The 19,730-nt window shown below is 39.8% G+C and overlaps 1 protein-coding gene across 1 annotated transcript in view; it reads right to left on the bottom strand.

Moving 5' to 3' along the window:
* The window catches only part of cecr2 (CECR2 histone acetyl-lysine reader), a 43,125-nt gene extending 26,028 nt beyond the window's left edge, over window positions 1-17,097 (bottom strand). Inside the window, exon 1 of the mRNA XM_084735107.1 lies at window positions 16,469-17,097. Coding sequence (XP_084591233.1) covers window positions 16,469-16,588 — 120 coding nt within the window. The 5' untranslated portion in view covers window positions 16,589-17,097. The remainder of the gene's footprint in view (window positions 1-16,468) is intronic.
* Window positions 17,098-19,730: the final 2,633 nt, after the last annotated feature.

The raw sequence follows: 19,730 nt of genomic DNA, 5'->3' as shown, positions 1-19,730 counted from the left end.
ATTTTCTACCCCTGAACAAAAGCACACCTTAAAGTAAAACCTCAGCTACAGTCAAAACACACATGTTTTAATTCAAGCAACACAAAGTGCAACAGAGAATAATGTGGGTTCCCAGCCTGAGTTTTAGTGTGTTATTTGGTGGTATAATTGTTGAGGAAGACGTACAACATTTATATTAATCAGCTTTAGAATGAACATAACCTGTGCAGCAGCTTCAACTTGGCTGCAGCTGCCAAGTTTATTACCAGTGATCTGTCACTGTCTGACTGAACAGCCTTGTGGAAGTGATATTTTACAATTCTTCATGTCATAAACTAATGAAATTTGTTAAAACAAGTCATTTGTTGTGTCAAAGTCATTCTATTAAGCCGAGACAGTCAGATGTTCACATTCAAAGCCAACAGGTGCACGAGTCCAGGAGAAGGCTGGCACCGCATGTGTCATCATGCCTGATGGCAGACCAACTTGCATATTTTAATGTCACAGCTTACGGACACTTGGATTACACCACACAAGCAGTATGGAGCCATTTTATGTTTTTTGTGTTCTTTTTTTACATTTTAAAACTGGTCACCATTCACTTCAATTGAACTGGATTTGGCTGCAACACAGTTTTCCGCTGAAGCTCCAGGAGTGTTTTTGTGAACTGGAGATCTTCACCCATCCTCACATCAGCACAGGGGCGAGAAGATATTGAGTGAAATTTCATTTTTGGGTGAACTATTGCTTTAAAAGATCACTCATGTAATATGCCAAGAGTAGGTTTTTCAAACTGTCATGCTTCCTGAAAAAGCATGACAGCTAAAAGAATTACTGTCTCAAGGTCAAATTACTGGAAATGTATCTTTTGTCTTCATTGGGGACCAATCAAAACTGCTGCTGTTTTGCTATGCTTAGGCTGGACCTATGGCTAACATGAAGGAAACAAAAATGACAATGTAAAAGTAACTTAAGTCACAGACTTGCGTGATTTTCTAATCTCATCCCTATCACTTAATATCGACAAGGGCAAACCTTCATGAAAATTTCAATTTCACTTGCTGCTAGTACCTTGCAGGAGGGTTTCCTTAAGTGTCCTTTACATTATTTAGGTTGCATTATCTATCCAGCAAAGCAGAGTACAGATAATGATTTAATGCACTGAGCTAATGCTTCAGTTGTCAATAGAAATGGGCCGCAACAAACTGGAACATATAGTAAAATCACTGCATCAGTGATAGAGTTGCCATTTTGAAATTTTAGATTTTGAGAGTGGTTTCATGGAAGCAAATCGTTGGTCTATGAGTTTTACAGTGTTTGTACAATGTGTGTGCATGGAACAAATCTTGTTTCTTGTGTAGAATACACCCTGGCCTACAGCCCACTGAGACAATTAAAAGGTGGAGCTGTGCAGATTCCCTTACTATCCAGTCCATAAAGTACACACAAGCAGTTTGTCAGTCAGGTAGGCTTGACGCTGTCAAAAGAGCTTGATAAAGTGGTAGTCTACCTCTATTTTCCTCTTACTTCATAGAAAATCGCAAGTACAGTTTAAACACAGACACAAGGCTAAAGGTTTCACTTTATTGTAGGATGTCAGAATCAGTAAACAATACAAAAAAAAAAAAAAAAACAACAACTAAACAACAGCAAATGGGGCAGATTTTGCAAAAGCTAGAAGGCTTTCCATAAAACTTCTCTCCTCTTGTATGCTTGGACATGGTACAATATTGTTGAAGCATGAGCCTCTTTGCCCTTGCTAGAGTCCATCTCTCTCACATATATAAAGCCCAGAATACTAGAGATAAAAATGCTTGGCTTGCTCAAATACATTTCAGATTTTAGTCTCTCTGTATTTTAACTAATCAGTCAGGCCAAAACTGTGTAGTGCATTCTATTTGAATGGGTCAACATGTGACACTTTGCAACCCTCCTGTCAATCAAACATTGGATCAGACACCTGGTCAGATGCCTGGCTTCGGGGATCATAATAGAATGTCTCTAATAGAATTGGAAATAATGTAATGATATTGTTGACGTAATTAAGAAGACCCCAAAAAGAGAGAGAAAGAAAGATGTGTGATTCTACGTTCAAAGTACTGCAGACTAGTGTCCTTGTTAAAAATAACAAACAGAGATTAACCTGTGACAACTATGCCATAAGAGTTGATTCAGCATGTATTCAGAAAATCTGCATCAGGCTTGCATCTGTATGAAAAGAGCTTCATGTCTAGCTAAAGATGAGTCTCCTCCTATGAGGACAAAACTCTAGGTCTCTGTTTGACAAGAAACCCAGGATGGTAAAAATTACGAGACACGAGAAGACATGAATCAACTGAGAAGAGGAGAGGACCAGACTTTTTAAAAGAAAGGAGACATCAATGTTAAACTGACTTCAAGGCAGAATAGACCATCTGCATTTGCAGATAAAAGTGAAATGTGCTTTCCTCTGTGGACATGAATGGACCCATCATGTGTCCGAATTCATATCTGAAGAGAGAGAGAAAACTGATAAAATATGTGCGTCTGGCAAACGCAGGCTGCAAGTGAGAGAGAGAGACGGGGTTGTGATAAACAGAGTGGCAGCATTCATATCAACGGCTCCAAGGTTGTGGCTGATCCACAGAGCCTGTAGTATCAGGGGGTTGGCCTCTCTGGCTACACTCACAGCAGACACTTTCCATGCCACTGCCGTTAACAGCTCCTCCGGGGTCTATATCACCAACAGTTGGAGGACGTGTGCACAGCTAGCTGGAGGGGGAAGGGAGGCCCGTTTGTTGTGTAAAGGCTCCTCTCTTCCTCTCCTTTGCTTCTTTCTTTATTTCTTCCTCCCCCACTCCCCTCCCACTTTCATCTCACACATGGTTCCTCCAGGAGCCATCATCTGACAACACCCTCCTCCCCCACACATAACCACCTCCTGCCACATGACAAACATGCACACACAGCCATAACACCACAGGAAAACGCCCTCGCATCCTCAGGATGTACCGTTCATCTGATCATCAGAGAAAAGCATCAACATCTTTGAGTTGCTGCCAGACACATTTGACTGTCACACCAAAACAAGAAATTGTTGGCTGATTTGTCTGTACAACCAGTCTTTTGTCTGTTAGAGCCAGAGTGAAAAGTTGTGTCCTCCACACCTGCCTTAACTAGCATTTTAACACATTCAACTAATTACAGCCCCCAGGCAAAAACACCATTTGTTCATGAAAATATGTGAACAGGAAGAACAACTTCAGGTTGGTCTAAATGAGCGGCACTACCATGAGGGAAGAGTGACAAGCGCTAAATATAGCTCATACACAACACAACTGTAAGGTCAGTTTCAACTTTCAACTGAGTTTTATTATAGCATCAATGTCAGGGACAGGTGAGACAGGTGGCTGGGCTGTATGAAGGGGTAGTAGAGGAGACAGTGTGGGGGTTCAGGGATGGGCGGTGACAGATACTTCCTGAGACAAGCTCTCTCCAAATGGATGGAGACCCTTTGCCTTGGCCTTGCTTGTTGGGTATGTGGGAGAAGATCATTAAGCACAGGAGATGGGAGGCCACCCACGGCAGCCCAGCGCCTCTCTCATACTTCCACTGCCAGCTCTGAGGAAAACACATCATCAACTTCCTCATATAAAATAGAGCTTCCTGTGTCAGCTGACATCCCAGGGGTCCCATTCTCTGACTATATAAACATGCACCTGCATATACATGTACAAAAACAGATTGTTAAAACTAAGCCTGCTGGCACAGAGGAGAAAACAAATAGTCCCTGACCAGTGTGGTTGTGAACGATGAGTCTTGAAACGGGGAAAAACACATGAAGCACATGACTTGCATGCTTGGAATTAAATGCACAGACATATGGAGACACTAATACCTCACAGGAGAGGAATATAGCCAAACAAAAGTGGCCTTTAAAGAAAATATTTCATTTTCACACGTTAAGTGGCAAAATGAAAACAGAAATGTATCACTTTCCAAAAGGTAACTGACAGTATGGAGACGCTGCTCATGTGCAAAGACTCCTAAATATCATCAATGCCAAATTTCTGTTATTTATCTGGAAATCAATCATCAGATGAAAGATATGATTGTCACCTTTGATAACTTGTGTCTATTGCTCAAACCAGCTTTCCTGGATTGTAATTACATTGTGTTGCCAGTGACTGAAACCACAGTCTCAACAATGCAACATGTAACCTTTTCATATCGCAGGACTGTTTTCAGTCTTAATGCCCACACAGGCCTTTTATTTCCAAATTACAGTGTCATACATCCATCAGTAACAGCAACAGGCGTGGAATAGCCTAGCCTACATATTTCATCACTAGTTAATATTTTTTAAAACAAACTCTGTAAAGCGAAACACTGGAGTTAAGAACACTCAGAGTATGCCAGCCAGAAATCTTTATTTAAGTCTGTGGCCTCCCGCAATCCATTTATTCAGACAAGTGTGTGCCAGTCTGCACCCCACTAAAGCCTCACAGATCCACACCCCTCCTAGATTGTGCCAGCTCTCACACAACTTTCTAGGCAGCATTGCTCTAAAGTAGTTCTGATGTAGCTCATATATTCCCAATACTCATTCCCTCTTTATGTTGTACTTTTTAAAAACTCTTTCCTATACTATTTCTTTCTATAGGAACAAACAGCAACATGTTCTCTAATAAAGCTCTCTCTTTATTACGTCTTCGCAGTGTGATGTTGCATCACACAAGACACAAATACAACAGAGAACACTGTTTCTAGGCAAGCTGAACAACATATATTAGCCTGTGACTCCAGTATGTTTTCCAGGGCTCCCACTGGATAAGACCTGGTTTGGTGAAGTTATTATCATGTTGTTTCTCTCAAGCTTCTCATCTCTGCTACATAACCAGCTGCAAAGGCACAGAGTGAGAAAGCAACACTGGAGGGATGCCGCCCCAGACTGGAGACAGAGAGAGGGAACCATGGGGAGTTGCAACAATGGAGCTGGCTGAAACAAACCCCGGTGTATCTGCCCCTCTGCCTCTCCCTCTGCCTCCCCCTCTGTGCACACACTCCCCATGTGAAACCATCTGATGCATGTACTGCTGCTCTCACTTGTCAATCACAACTGGGGGAGGGGCAGCAGGCTCCTTCAAAGCCCCCTCACAGTGTGTGTAAGGGAGGGCATTAAAAGAAAACATGCAAACAGATTCCTAATCTTCCAGAGGTACTCACAGAGTGCAAAAAAGTTTTAAAGGCTTAATGTGTAGCCTGATTTGGAGAGAGGAGTGTCAGAGGTTGGTGTCTGTGAGGCTGTAAGAAGGGCTGAGTTGGGGATGTGTCAGTGGGTGAGACAGAGGGGAAAAAGGGATGCAAGGGATGAGTGAACAGTGCAGATCTTGGATGAGAATGGATCATTATTGCTGTAAGAGGGGCTCCTATCTCCTCTCTGGAATTGACTAGGGAGGTAAAAGCTGGCCAAGCTTGAAGGTAAACATATTTTCAGTGATTTAAGTCACCAACCCCTGATGATGATGGTGCAGATATCACAGCAAAGACTCTTTTACACATTATGAAGATACAGAAGAAGAAAAATCACCAAATTCCAACTGCTGCTTGCTTTTGCTAGTGACATCCTGCCACATATCTTCACCACAACCATTGTTGGCACTCACATTTAAGCCCCCTGTTTGAGGCCAGCTTGGCAACACATATTTAGTGACTGATATCTGCTGATATAATCCACAAAAACTAGGAATCAGCAAGTGTGTGTGTGTGTCTGAATTTGGGCCATGATGGAGCAAGAGCCATGATCCTATTCCCCGTTAATCCATTTGCTTTCTAGACAACAGAAACAAGGACATACTCACAGGCAGCCTGCTCTTGCTTATTTGCCAGATCTAATAGGACTAAATCTTCTTTTACAATCACACTGGGGGCTTTACGAAAATAGGAGCCCCCTCCCCAGAAAGGCTGCAGCAGCAGCGGCTAGCACCCAGTCAGAGTGGAGAGCCTCTACCCTCCAGGGGGAAGGGAAAGAAAGAACAACCATCTGGGGTTTAGTCATGGTGATGCCAGGGGCTGGGGCTCAGGGACAGGGAGACTGCTGGGGCTCCAGAAGGGGATGGGGTAGAGTGACTGCTAATGGGTATGGTGTACAGAGACAAGTGATGGCAATGAAGATGGGTCTTGGGGAAAGGTACATAGAGAGGCAGGTCCTTGGATGCAGGGTTGATGCAGATGAAGCTGTGTTGCAGTACTTTGGCTTGTATAGATGAGCAAGACATCATTTCAAAATTCATTAACAAGACCAGAAATAAAAGCTTATTGAGATAATCAAGGCTCTGCATGTCTCAACGGGAATTTTCAAATACTCTGGCTGATTAAACAGCTAGTCAGGTTGATATTAAGTATGGCTTTGTTGGGAATTACAAGATGTCATTAACTCTATTGCTGCATTCCAGGCAAATCAGTACTCAAAAATTTCAGACCTCCGGGGCACCCCTATAGCTCAGTTGGTAGGGTGTGCGCACCATGTGTTAAGGCTATCAGTCCTCTGCAGCGACTGCCGGTTCGATTCCCGCCTGCAGCACATTTGCTGTATGTCATCCCCTCTCTCTCTCCCCCTTCTCCTGTCATATCTTCAGCTGTCCTATCTACATAAAGGCAAAAAGCACAAAAAATAATATAATAAAAAACTTTCAGACCTCCTACTAGAAAAAGTACAATGGCATGCCCCTCAAAGTCGGAGTTCCTACTTGTGAACTTGGGGCAAATCCATCTACCCCATAGACATATATACTTAGACACTGCATTGACCACTTTGGCTTGTTGCTGTGCTTTGTTGGTGCCATTTTCCCTAGGTCAAGTCTAACCTGTCAACAAATACATGTAAATGATGGAGCTGTGGTTTTTCTCAATGAAAAGCACTACATTTCTTTTTCAACTCATCTCAATGAGTGGTTTCATATTCAAGGAGCCATCATCTATGTGGTGTGAGTTAGAAAAAAAAAGAAAAACTTTTCCTGTCATTCCATGTAGATCATGAATAAACTAAAATAAAGACAATGTTTTTTTGTTTTTGTTTTTTTTTAATTCAGGAAAAAATGCAGCCCCCCCATTTACATGTATTTGTTCAAAGGTCAGTCTTGCCAAAGTGAAAATGGCAGCAACATACACATATGATCCAGAGGCCAGTGCAGTGTCTATGTATATGTACAGTATGTCTATGCTTCTACCTTGACTTTATGGAGAAGAAGTTGTCTGACATCACACAACAACGGCAGCCCCCTAGGAGGCACAAAATGATCAATACTATCATATATTAAAACCCATTCTGTAAGTTGATGTCCAAATATGTTACCCATTTTATTTATCAGGGTATGCAGATGTCTGTACAGAGACAAACCAAAGAGTTTTAATCAGGCAACATAAGTGAAAACACCCGTGTGGAAGGATAATAGGTGTTCAGGAGATACCAAAGAGGCCATAATTTTGAAAGGGTAGCACAATAAAATTCAGGTATGGTTGTGATCAAAACAATATAGGTATAGGGATGTAAGGACACATTAAAAACTCAAACTGGGTACTAAAATTGGGTGCCATGGAGACCAGTGGATAGACAAAAATATTTTTGTACCCAGTGTGAAACAGCAGAAGTGGTGTCAGAAACAAATTTTCTTTTTAAGAGTTAGTATCTGCTCATTGCTGCAGTTCACTGCACTGTAATAGCTGAGCTCTTTGCCTGAGGCCATCATACGAATATCACATGTGTTGCAACAATCACATAATCCAACTAACCAATAATAACATCACTGATCAAACAATTACAACACAAAGATATAAAAAGTCAAATTAACCAATCACAAAATAACAACACAGTACAACTTAACAAATGTGCAATACCTGCAATTAAGTGCTTTGAGAGTAAATACTCAGCAGGCAAAGCCAAGTTGCTTTAGCAGACTCTGTTTATCAGGATGTCGAATTTTTATGCTACAAGAAGAAATAGTTATTTTCAAAATAACTGATGTGACCAACACTGGAGGTGTATTCATTACTGTAAATAGGCTACAGCTTTCTGGTTCCGAAGTGAACTTCAGGATTGGAATTTAAAATGGAAAAAACTATGACAAGGTAAGCAAAATTATGTACACAAGAAAGACAGAGACAGTAATAACAAGCAAAAAAGCAAAACTAATGCATTACTATATTACTGGGATGACTTATACTGAGGATCAGACATTCAAAAACAGCACTGACACTGCTGAAATTTCGTTGACCAGAGTCAGTAACATGTCTTATAAATAACAAGCAAATTCGATACTAGGGATGTGGAAAATCAAATACACTTGAGTATTGCAATGTTATATTTTGTCATACAGCATCAATTCTAAAAAACACTGTATCATGATATTGTGATACATGCAAAGATATGTTACAGTGGCCAGCAATTAAAACGTTTAACCTAACCCTCCATGGACAATAAAACTATAAGTAAGGCATTTAAACTTAATTACCTAGTTGGATTAATTTTGTTTGATATAACTGGGTTGTCTTGTTTGACGGTGGCAAAGCATGTGGTTCCTCCATGACCCAACAGTGTTAAATGCCCCAAGGACAAACTAAGGACAGACTAACAGGCTGCAGGTTGTAGGGACAGTTCTGGGAGATGACATGGAGTTAAGGAGGGATTTTACTTCCTGTGGTGAGTACATTTTTATCATTACAGCAAGAGTTAAGTACCTAAAAAAGCTATCATTGGGTACCAATTATCAGTACCGGTACCCTGTCGGTTTAAATATGAATGGTAGTGTTGTTATCTATCTCTGTAGTGTTATGTTATTTATACTACATGTTCCCTAACATTAGACTGAAAAAAGCCATGCACATGTCACAGTTACAGTATCACAATATATTGAATTGGAAACCTTGTATCGGGATACATATGGTATCATCATATTCTTGCCAATACGCAACCATATTCAATAATGAATGGAATTTGGTCAGTTGGGAACAGTAAGTGACATTCTTCTCACACCAGGGCAGCAACAAGCCCTTGCCTAATGGTTATGACTTGAAACCTTCTGGGATAGGACTTAAACCAGACCTGCTATAAAAGAACAGCCACTATAACCCAAATGGCCCATGACTGTAAAATTTAAGGTCAATCCTAAGCCCAGCTTCAACACTTTCACATTTGAAGCCTTTAATGATTGTATCAATAACAGAAAAAAACTATACTTTTTAGAATAAATCAAAGTAAAACTAAGAAGCACATATTTTGTAACCTTCAAACAGGACTAATAGTACACCTCAAGAGTCTGCTGCTACCATGCTAATATGCTCACAATGACAACGCTAAGATGCTGACGTTTAGCATGCACAATATAGTAGTTTATCATGTTATGCTAACATGCTAATTAGGACTGAACACAAAGTACAGTGGTGGATGATGATGATTTTTTTATTTGAGTTTTGCACATTTTTGGTCATAAATGTATTAGAAATTGAAATTTCTGGCGCTTGAGGGGAAGTCAGTCAGACCGATTGCAATTTTCTTGGCTGATTCCAATTTTTGATGGGCCTGACCTTCCAATTACAATTCTGGCCAATTCTGACGTTCAGTCTAAGAACTATAATTGACAGAATATGCAAATATTTTTGTAACATTTCTTGAATGTAAAATTAAATTGGACATATAATAAAACACTGGCTATTAAATAACTTTTACATTTCTCGAAAAGGGCTCCAGGTTACAGCCAGGCCTTAATATATTATTGCATTGAGGTTATGTACTAGAGGGGAGCAAGATCTTGCAATAACCGTGATTCATGTGATCTTGTGGAAGCAGATGTAAACAAACTGGAGACTAACATAGTGCAACAGAAGGAGAAGTTTAACGAGTCTGGATTTAAAAAAAAAAAGATTGAGGAGACACATCAACACAGGTTATTTATTCTTCAGCCAGAACAAGAGGTGAGATTTTAACTGTCAATTTGTGAGTTGTAGAATGCTGCTGACTAACATTAGCCTGAAGAGCTAGAAAGTTACCATTTTCAGCGACACAATCAGCTGCTCAGTCTCCTTGCAGACTGTCTGTCTCCTCTTTATCCTGTTCTTAGAATCTATCGCTAACGCTGACCTCATGCAAGCATGTGTGGCTGTGACCAGCGCTGTTGTCACTGTGACATTACTGTTACTGGACGCATGAAATGACCATAATGCGGACCATGTGTGTGAATATGACAGGCACAGAATCAGGTATGTGATACTGATGGATCAACCAACCAAAGACTTGAACTGATTCTGGTATCAAGCAAATTGATCAGTGCATTCCAATGTGCTAGCCATCTAGTAGAAATTAAGATATTTCCAGGATATGTAAGCTCTTTGAAATGCTCAAAATTGCCTTGAAAAGCCAGGGGATGACAAAAGGTATTAGGATTCCATCCAGTAGTTGTTGATACATTCAGCCTAGACCAAAATGGTGGACCAACTCACAGACAGACTGACATCGCCATCCATAGAGATATGCTGCATGAATGGCCAAGGCGCCATACTGTTTTTATGCCCATACTCTACAAAGATTATTTTCCAGCTAGAACAAACCAGATGCCTAATTTAAAGGGTTTTAAGTGTCATTTAAATCATCACTAGTTTATAATGAACATCTCTGAGGAGGAGGCCAGTTTAAGGCACAACTGAGATGGTGACAGGCAGCTGATGAAGATACATGGAATAAATGTATGACAATGTGCCAAACAGACTGCCAAGAGGGCTCAGAGAGGGAAGATAACAGGGACAGAGGTCCTTGGCATAAAGGGCTATGTCTGGCAATGAAGGGAAAATCATTGAGGGTCCAGCAGCAGAGGCCTGTAGTGTCTGTTGGCTGTAGGATTTCAGGCATCATTTCACAGAAATCAAGCATATGCTACAAAGACAAAAAGCCAGGCAATGGAGACATGTTGACCGTGGGCATCTTTCCTACAAATTGCTCTCTCACTTTTTCATACTGATGTGCTTTTGCTTTCTCACTGTCACTTTTTCTCCACTTCCCCTCTTTCCCCTTACCTCCCACTCATTCTTTCTTTCCTCTCCATCTCACCCACTCGACCCTCTCGTCCACACCCCACATACAGACACACACACACTTTGCCCAGCTCACTGCCTGCAGCCTGAGGAAAGTGGAAACCAGCGACAGTGAAGTGTATCAGCCCAGGAACAATGTGCAAGGGTCTGTTCTGTAAGGCTAGCCGAGGAGATTGGGGGGTGACTCCATTATCACTGACCAGCACTGTGGAAAGAGAGCTGCCCCAACAGTATCACAACAGCACTGTTTCACTGAATCACTGAGGTTGTCAATATCATCCTGGTAGCAGTTCCACAGGGTACAAAACATTGTGGTCTCAAATGTGACATTCATTACTAAAGTCTTCATTATGGGAAAAAAGGAACAGGTGTTTCAGTGACACAACTGCAGCAGACGTTTAGTCAGCTGCCTTAGCCATCCTGAGTTCTCCATCCTTATCATACATAATCTTGCACAGAAAAAAATCCCCTAAAACTTACTCGACTCCAACAGTTCTTAATGTTTTTAATGTAATGAAATAGGCAACAAAACCTCAGAGTAACTCTTAAAAGAGACAGGTTACCCCCCCAAATCAATAAATCAAATCAATATTTTGTGAAAGTATGATTCGTCATTCCTACAATATTGTTGTATTATTGATAAATAGACATTTGGTAAAAGTTATCATGATATGTGATTTTGTCCATTTCACCTAGCCGTAGTCTGTAGTGCTATTTCCCTCTAGATTGTTTTGGTGTAGGTTGTCAATTTTGGAATTATCAGCAGTCTGCCCTCTTTAAAACATAATGGAACTAGGACTGGGCTTGTGGTGCAAAGATTAATCAATTATTGATCACTATTAAATTAATCACCAAATATTTTGCTAATCATTTTTTTTCATTTTGACATGATATGATTTTAGCTTCTCAACAGGGAATATTTCTGATTTCATTAGTCCACTATGGCAGTAAACTGAATACCTTTGGGTTGTGGACATAACAAGACATTTTAGGACATCATCTTGGGCTTTGGGAAATTTGAACATTTTTCACCATTTTGCAACATTTTTATGAACCAAACAACTAATCAACAGACTAATCGATAATGAAAATAATCATTGCACTAATCCACAGACTGTGTTGTGACCAGTTTCATGATGGAAGTGTTTTATTTATACCATAGAAATAAAGCAGCTTACACCAAGAGCTGAGTAACCAGGTCATACATTTTGGAAAGAGACATTGCTTTTGAGTTTTCAGATTTTGCCATTTAGTTGCATGTAGTTCCATTACATTTGAGAAAAGGCTCTATGGCTGCTATCTCCAAAACTCAGTGACTCACACTAAAACAATTCAGATGGATAAATAGTACTACAAGCCAGAAGAAAAATGTGTATTTGTCGGTTTGGGGTGAAGTTTCCCTTTAATAGTTCAGCTCCACAACAAACTAATACTGTAGAAGCATGCACAGTCTCAAGCCCTTCTGCATCTGCGAGTGGGAGAAGGTCTGTGTGACATAAATGCTGCCATCAGAGGTTGTATGAGCAGGCTCTGTGCAGACATCTGCTTATTCTGAAATTGTTGTGACTGTACGTGGACTTGACCACAGACAGACCTTGTAGATCTACTGCACATGTGTAAGGCGTCTTACACACAAGCTCCAAAAGGTAGTATTAACAGATTTACTGTGCATCCATGGTCTCCATAGCGGTGTGTGTACGTGCCCTTTGGGAGTATAATCCAGGCTTTACTCACCTCCAAAAGCTGACATCAGCTGGAAAACCTGAACAGATGTCCAACAAGGAAACACGTGCAAATATTTTGATATGCATAGATGTTTGGGGTCCTCAACAACCACATTACTGACCCCTACTGTCTAAAACATAGGAAGAGTGTGGCAAAGACTCATGTCAGCAACCAATAGAAGATGCATTGTCCACAAGGAAGGACTAATGGTGTCAGAGCATGTTGACGCTAAAGCCCAGGATTGAGTGAAATCACTCAACGCCCCCCACTCTGTCATGACCAGTGACAGCCATTTCCTGCCCCCTTTTTAACCCCTCAATTCTTGGGTAAGTCAACCTATACGTCCTGAGATAGGATTGCAACTGGAGGTGATGGACATCACACAACCATTCTTACACTTCCACTGTTAGAGGAAGACAAAGGAAAATGATCTTCAAGTGGAAAGACTGTCATCTGTCAAATTATATTGATTGACCATTACAAGTGGCTCATCAATTTTCATCAACCTTAACTATACAGTCAAGAAAAGGACAAAGGTAAATGAGAGTCAGCTCCTTAAAGTGCTACACTCGTGACAGTGCCCAGGCCAGCTTGTCTTGTTGCTGGTATGTGGCATTAAACAAAACAAACACGTCTGTCTGACAGTTTCCTCTTACTTCTACAATACAAAGTCCTCAGTGAGTAAACACATTGGATCCACATATCCTGACTCTGAAACAAGTCATGGTTGACTATGGTTTAATATTACTGGAGTATCAGAAGTTGACTGCGAATATTTGAATTTGAAAACGTGCAGAGCACCAAGAAACAGGCTAATAGGACAAGACTATATATCAACTGATATCTTAATATCATTATATTGTAAGTGCAGTGATTTGTGCAGAGCCCCCCTGATATCTGCTGTGCTGGAGACAGAAGTGAGGACTAAGGTGGTCCGCACTGTCTAATTTTTATGACTTAATGACACTGAAATCTCTCCAAAAGTCCATTTCACAAAATGGCATTGTGCACACTGGTATAAAAGCAGCATTCTTTACATTTGCTTTCAGCCTAAGAGCCGATATCCTTTCCATGAAAAAAACAAGAGGAGAGAAACATAAATCAAGACGAAGTTCTGAACAGACTGGGATATAACTCTCCCTTTAAATGCATGCTGTTTTGGAATCGCACTCTGGCAGTTGGTTCTCAATATACACCCAGAATATGTGTATTAACTGTGAATGTATAGCCATTTTCCTCCCTTACAATAAAAAGGCAGCCTCACCAAAGCTATGAAGTTTGCCACTCTACAGATGGGATTTCAGCGTAGTATGCAATCTTGTCCATATAGTCATCTCAAGACCACATTCTGATGCAGCCCTATGGGGGCACAATACATGAGCAGGCAGTGGGCATACTGTTTAAGGGACATCACTTAATCCAGTACGAATGTAAGGGTGTGTAGATATTTAAAAATCCAATGCAAGCAAAAAAGTCCTTTACATGACAGATTTCATAATGGGCCAGTTTATTCTGATCAGGATGGCCCCATGAAGTACTTCAGCTGTGATTGGCATCTTACTTAAACTATTCCTGGAAAAAGTTTTCATATCAACACAGTTACTCAAGTACATTTAGTCTTCCATTCACCCTGAGCAGAAAGCTTAGCAGCATTAAAAGCATTTTAATTGTACAGAGCAAACTAAGAAAACTACCTATTTTATTCAATACAGAAATCATAAACTAGAAAAATATGACTTCTTGTTTCCCATGCAGAGAGCATTCATCACCCACACCTGGACACAGTTTGTTAAAGTTGACAACATATGCTGTAGTTAATGCCACATAGCCATTTCATTATCTGACACAATCATCCCACAATTCATTCGGTAATTTCACACTGGTTTCTAATATCACAAACATGCAAAAAAAAATTTCATCCTATACAGTTTAATGTGGAGGTTTCAGCACTGACAATACATAGCACAGAAACAACATTTCTCAAAGCACTATCCTTTCCACTGGCTTTCAATCAAAGACCTAAAGCAGTAAGCTTCTGTTAACATTTACTATTTAGCTATTATAACATAATTGCACTGGCAGATAATTATTCTGGCAATCAAATAAGTTATGACCTTGAGCACTTGTGTGTATAATTAAGATGTCAAAGTATAAGACTACTACATAAATCTAAATATTTCCTCGAAATCCAGCTGAAGGAGTGTATCCGTACATGTTATCTGCTTAGTGATGCAGTTAAAGACGAATTTATCATTTGCACTGTAGCAGCAGAACAACCCTCGCGTTGAAGGGTGGCTCGAAACATGTTTGGTCGACCTAAGCATTTCTTAAGTTAAAATTAAGAAGCTCAATTAGTTCTTTGCAACTGGATAAGACATAATCATCTTAAAATAACGCGTTTTTCGTGTGAATTAAAACCCATCTCAATGAGAAATGCAACAGCACAAGATCCTCAACTTTCATGTAAACTAGGCGCAATGCGATTCCCCATCTGGCTTGCACCTCGTTTAATAACAAAGCGATGCCTGCGTGTGTTTCTCTGCCGAAGGGGGTGGGGATGAATGAGTGATGGAGACTGTTGAAGCGTGATGTTGACCTTACCAAGTGCAATCATTCCTCGATGTATTAAACAATCTCCATCGACTATGATGTAATACTTCATTAGATGCATATCGGAATAAGCTGTGAACTCCCGAGTACATTTTAAACAACAGGGTGGGTGGAATCAAGTGATAAAGTTAATTTTGTAATCGTGGTATAATAAATTTCGTTTATTCTATGATAAAGCAGAGAGCCGACGGACGATCTTTCCCCTATAACTTATTCTACCATTGGTATCGCAAACAAACGTTAAAACCATCGATTCTTGCAACAAAACGGGTCTTGGGCGAGCAAACAATGCCTGAAGAGCATCTGCGTCCCTATGGCTACCCAAGCCAGATGGCTTGCAACTGGAAGACAATAAACTCGAACCTCACGCCATGAACTTAACTTTATATGACAGAAATAGAAGCAAAACACAGTAGCATTGTCCAAACAGTGTGCAGGACAACGATTTGAGTTAGTGCGCGACTTCTCGTTCTATAAACACTTTTCTATAGACGCATAAATATATTTAAACGTTATGACTTAAATGTTCTCAAGTTTTGTATTGTTTTGTCACTTTTCCCCAAGCATATTCTTATTATCTGCTTTCATTTGCTTTTCGTTTAAGTGACCTGAACTAATGCCGCTCTTCAACATAAACATGAGGCTCCGGCCAAATGAAAACAAACGAGCGGCACATGGTTCTGTTACAAGAGAACCTCCATCTAAAGTTACTCAGGAACACCCGAGCATCCTTACACATAGTGCAACACGTAACGTTAATATAGCTATCTGGTCATTAAACTGTATCATCAACGCTATATTCAGTTGACGTTTCTTAAGCCATTTTCAACTTATGGGGCCAACAATTAGCAATTAAGGCTAGCATTTAGCTGTGCTACCGAGGTGGCTAGCTCGTTACCTAACAGGATTGCCTTAGTAATGTTAACGAATGAGAAGTTCAGAGAACACTGCTAAGCTGGTTAACGTTAACCAGATAGTTCACACAAAATTCGTTCGTCAGACCACTTTGACAAAAAAGCTGACACAAACAACTCTTCATTTCCGTAATGAAAGACATTCAACGTTAATAAAAGTAACAACAGTACTAATTTACCTCTATTTCAAAGTCTGGGAGGTTGAACGCTGTCCTGAACAGCGAGCAGAAGTGGGCTATGGCGGGGACTTCCCACCAAGACTGGATCTCTTCCACAGAAACTGTACATCCCTGGGACATTTTCGGACTGGAGAAATTGTGTAACGTTTGCTTCTCACATTAGAAAGTAGTTTCTTCAGCGACTTAAAATGTCTCCGTGACATTACAAATACGACAAAAGTTGTTGCTGCTGCCGTTCTGTCCGGACACTTGCCATTGCGATCCACGGAGCGCTACAATCTGTTTCAATCAGAATCTCACAGGAGCTGAACAGATGGGGAGGGCGATACCACCGCACGCCGAGGAGGGGGGGCGGCTACTTAACTGTATATGTTAAAACTATCTATGAGCATAAGTAGTCTTTATTGTGTAGAGCATATTGGCATCTTAAGACAACAACTTGTAACTGTTCAACATGTTTGCAATTGGATTCGTCCCTTCGTTAGTTAAAAAAAAGATATATAGTCTACTGTACCCCATGAGCTTAATGGTGCCGCCACCGTTTAAAGGGAATGGTTGTGAATGGTGAATAAATAAAAAAAAAAAAAAGTTAAAACAGGTAGGAGCCAGGTAACTTGCTGTACACACATCAGTTTGCTATGTGTGTGTGGAGAACATCTTTCAGTTGTCATTATTTTGCTTATTTTCGTTCAGTTATCAGTATATTTACGTATCATTCTTCAGTTTACTCACAACAACTGTTTTCAAACAGACCTTCAACCAAAATAGCCTCGTTAAGGTGATCAGTGTCGCTTATAGTAAAATGACAATTACATTTAGATTTTGTAAACAACAACGCGAAATGTTTGGATGCAATACGCAACACAGGGGCTCCCCCCAACGCAATATGTGAAAAGTGCATGCTGTAAATGACAGGCGGGCACTCTACTCTGTAGGGCTGTTTGCAGACTTGATGCCTTATTATATGCGATTTTAGAGATTTTTTTTTTTTAAAGAGTGTATGATATCGGACGTTACATTTTCCCCCATTCTAATTCAGGTGTTTGCCAAAGGGGAAAAAAAAAATAAATACTACTGTAGGATAAGGCAAACAGTTGTCAGTTTCAGAAAAAAATATAGCATTGTATATTGGGATAAAATTATTTCTCTTTATAAAATGTTTTACTGATATAGCTTGTAGGCATTGAAATGACCAAATTAACCTTAATATATAAATTAATAAATAAAGGCTGACAAATCATCTTATGCAATTAGCTAGACCTAAAGTCAAAGACATAAAGCCCACTCAAGGGGCCCCTAGAGGATGCAGCTTTATTGCACCTAATTATATTTACGTATCAATGGTTAGACAAAAATGCATGATGGGCTCTTTTTTTTATCAAAAGGATTTCATCTTCTTGAAAGCACAAATGTGATCAGCAAATTACAGCATTAAATTAAATTAATTAGGTTATTCTTGAGATGTCCTGTGTGCAAGTTTACATTTTGGCCTAAAGGTGGTGCAAGAGGAAAGCTCATGAATTCTGCAACAGGGGCAAAGTTCACTGTGTTGAAAACCTAATAAATACATGATACACAGTATATACAGTGGTGGAAGAAGTACTCAGATCCTTTATTTGAGTAAAAGTACTTACATAACACTATGAAAATACTACACAACAAGTATACGTCCTGCCAAATGTATTTAAATTACATAATGTAAAAGTACCCATTCTGCACAGAAATAGCCACTGCCAGTGTTTTACTATTACATCTGATTTTTCAAAAGTAATATTAGTGCTGCATTAATGTGTATGTTGTATTTTACTGCTGTAGATGTTAAAGGCTAATTTTATTTAATGTATATACTGATAGGTAGTTAAATCTACAGAAATGCATCATATTGTATAAGATCATATTATGTTTGTCTGTCCTGTGACAGCCATGTATCTCTAAAGTCACGTTTTCATGCTGTCAGAAAAAAACACCCTGCTTTCAGCTTTTTGCATTTTCCAGTTAATCCAGTGGGGTCAGTTTAATAGTTTATTTAGCTTAAGAAGTAGGAGGATTTTCTCAACCCATAAAGGAACAACTGATCATTCAGTTCACAAACATTCAAAATCAACACATTTGGAAATGTGGGTATGACAAATTGTAAGTGGAAAATTATCTATAAACTAAAGCTGTCAGACAAATGTATTGGAGTAAAAAGTACAATATTTGCCTTTGAGATGTAGTGGAGTAAAAGCATAAACTTGCATAAAATGGAAATACTCAAGTAAAGTACTTAAATACCGTGCTTGAAAAAATGTTCTTAGTGACATTCCACAACTGAGTATACAGTAGACACATACACAATATACTGTATATTGTACTCATATATATATACTGTATATATTATACATGTACAAACTGTATATTGTACAATATGTACTCAGTGTTCAGTTGTAACAATTTGCCACAAACATATACAAAGAACACTCTGATTTACTTGTTCTGTTGAACCCATCACCTTTTCCAAGAGGAGCATAATAAACGCTTATTGCTCAGCAGTGTTTGCTGTCAACAACTGTCAACAATTAAACCTGGACCCAAGCTGTTTCTATTGTAACACACTTCCAGTGAGACACTGTTGATAGTGGTGGCCTTGAATTACAACATAGTAAACTATGGTGTGTAGAGTTCAAGATGTTAAAAGTCAAGGTTAAAAAAATAGTCTCTGTGGACTGGAGGGATGAACACCATATTGCCACAAGATTTCCATTTGGTGTTGATGAGGGTGGTGGAAAGCTCTGTCTAACAGGTTGGTTGAAAATCTTACAATAGATGTTAAACTGGGTTGAGATGTGGTGACCAAGCAAACAGGGGCTTCTAAGGTGGATTTGATGGTATAATTGTAGTGCTAGATCACAGGTTGTCAGGTGATCAACAATTATGTAGGCTTCATTCTCATTTGACTGTGAATATCCACAGCAAATATCAACACATTCTGGGATATTATGCTGTACACCAAACTAGGGCTGAACAATATCTGAAGAATATGATTTTTTGATTTGAAGGCTGGCGCAACTCTGTAGCACCACAATGCTTCATTATAGTAGTGTGTGTCATTTTACCCTCAACACTGCCAACCTAAGGCCCCGTGGCCAATAGAGATAAACGGTGGGTAAACTGACTCAAGTTTGTTTACAACTGCAGTACACCCCATGTGCAGTGGAGGGTCAAGACTACACAGATTTTCCCTCAAAATGCAGACAACTCCACATGACTACATTGCTCAGTC

The sequence above is a fragment of the Lutjanus erythropterus genome, chromosome 13 (assembly GCF_056507025.1).
Source record: "Lutjanus erythropterus isolate fLutEry1 chromosome 13, fLutEry1.hap2, whole genome shotgun sequence".
In the NCBI taxonomy this organism is placed as follows: domain Eukaryota; kingdom Metazoa; phylum Chordata; class Actinopteri; order Lutjaniformes; family Lutjanidae; genus Lutjanus; species Lutjanus erythropterus.
Note: the sequence above shows the minus strand (reverse complement) of the source record. Positions and strands in the feature narration are given on the sequence as shown.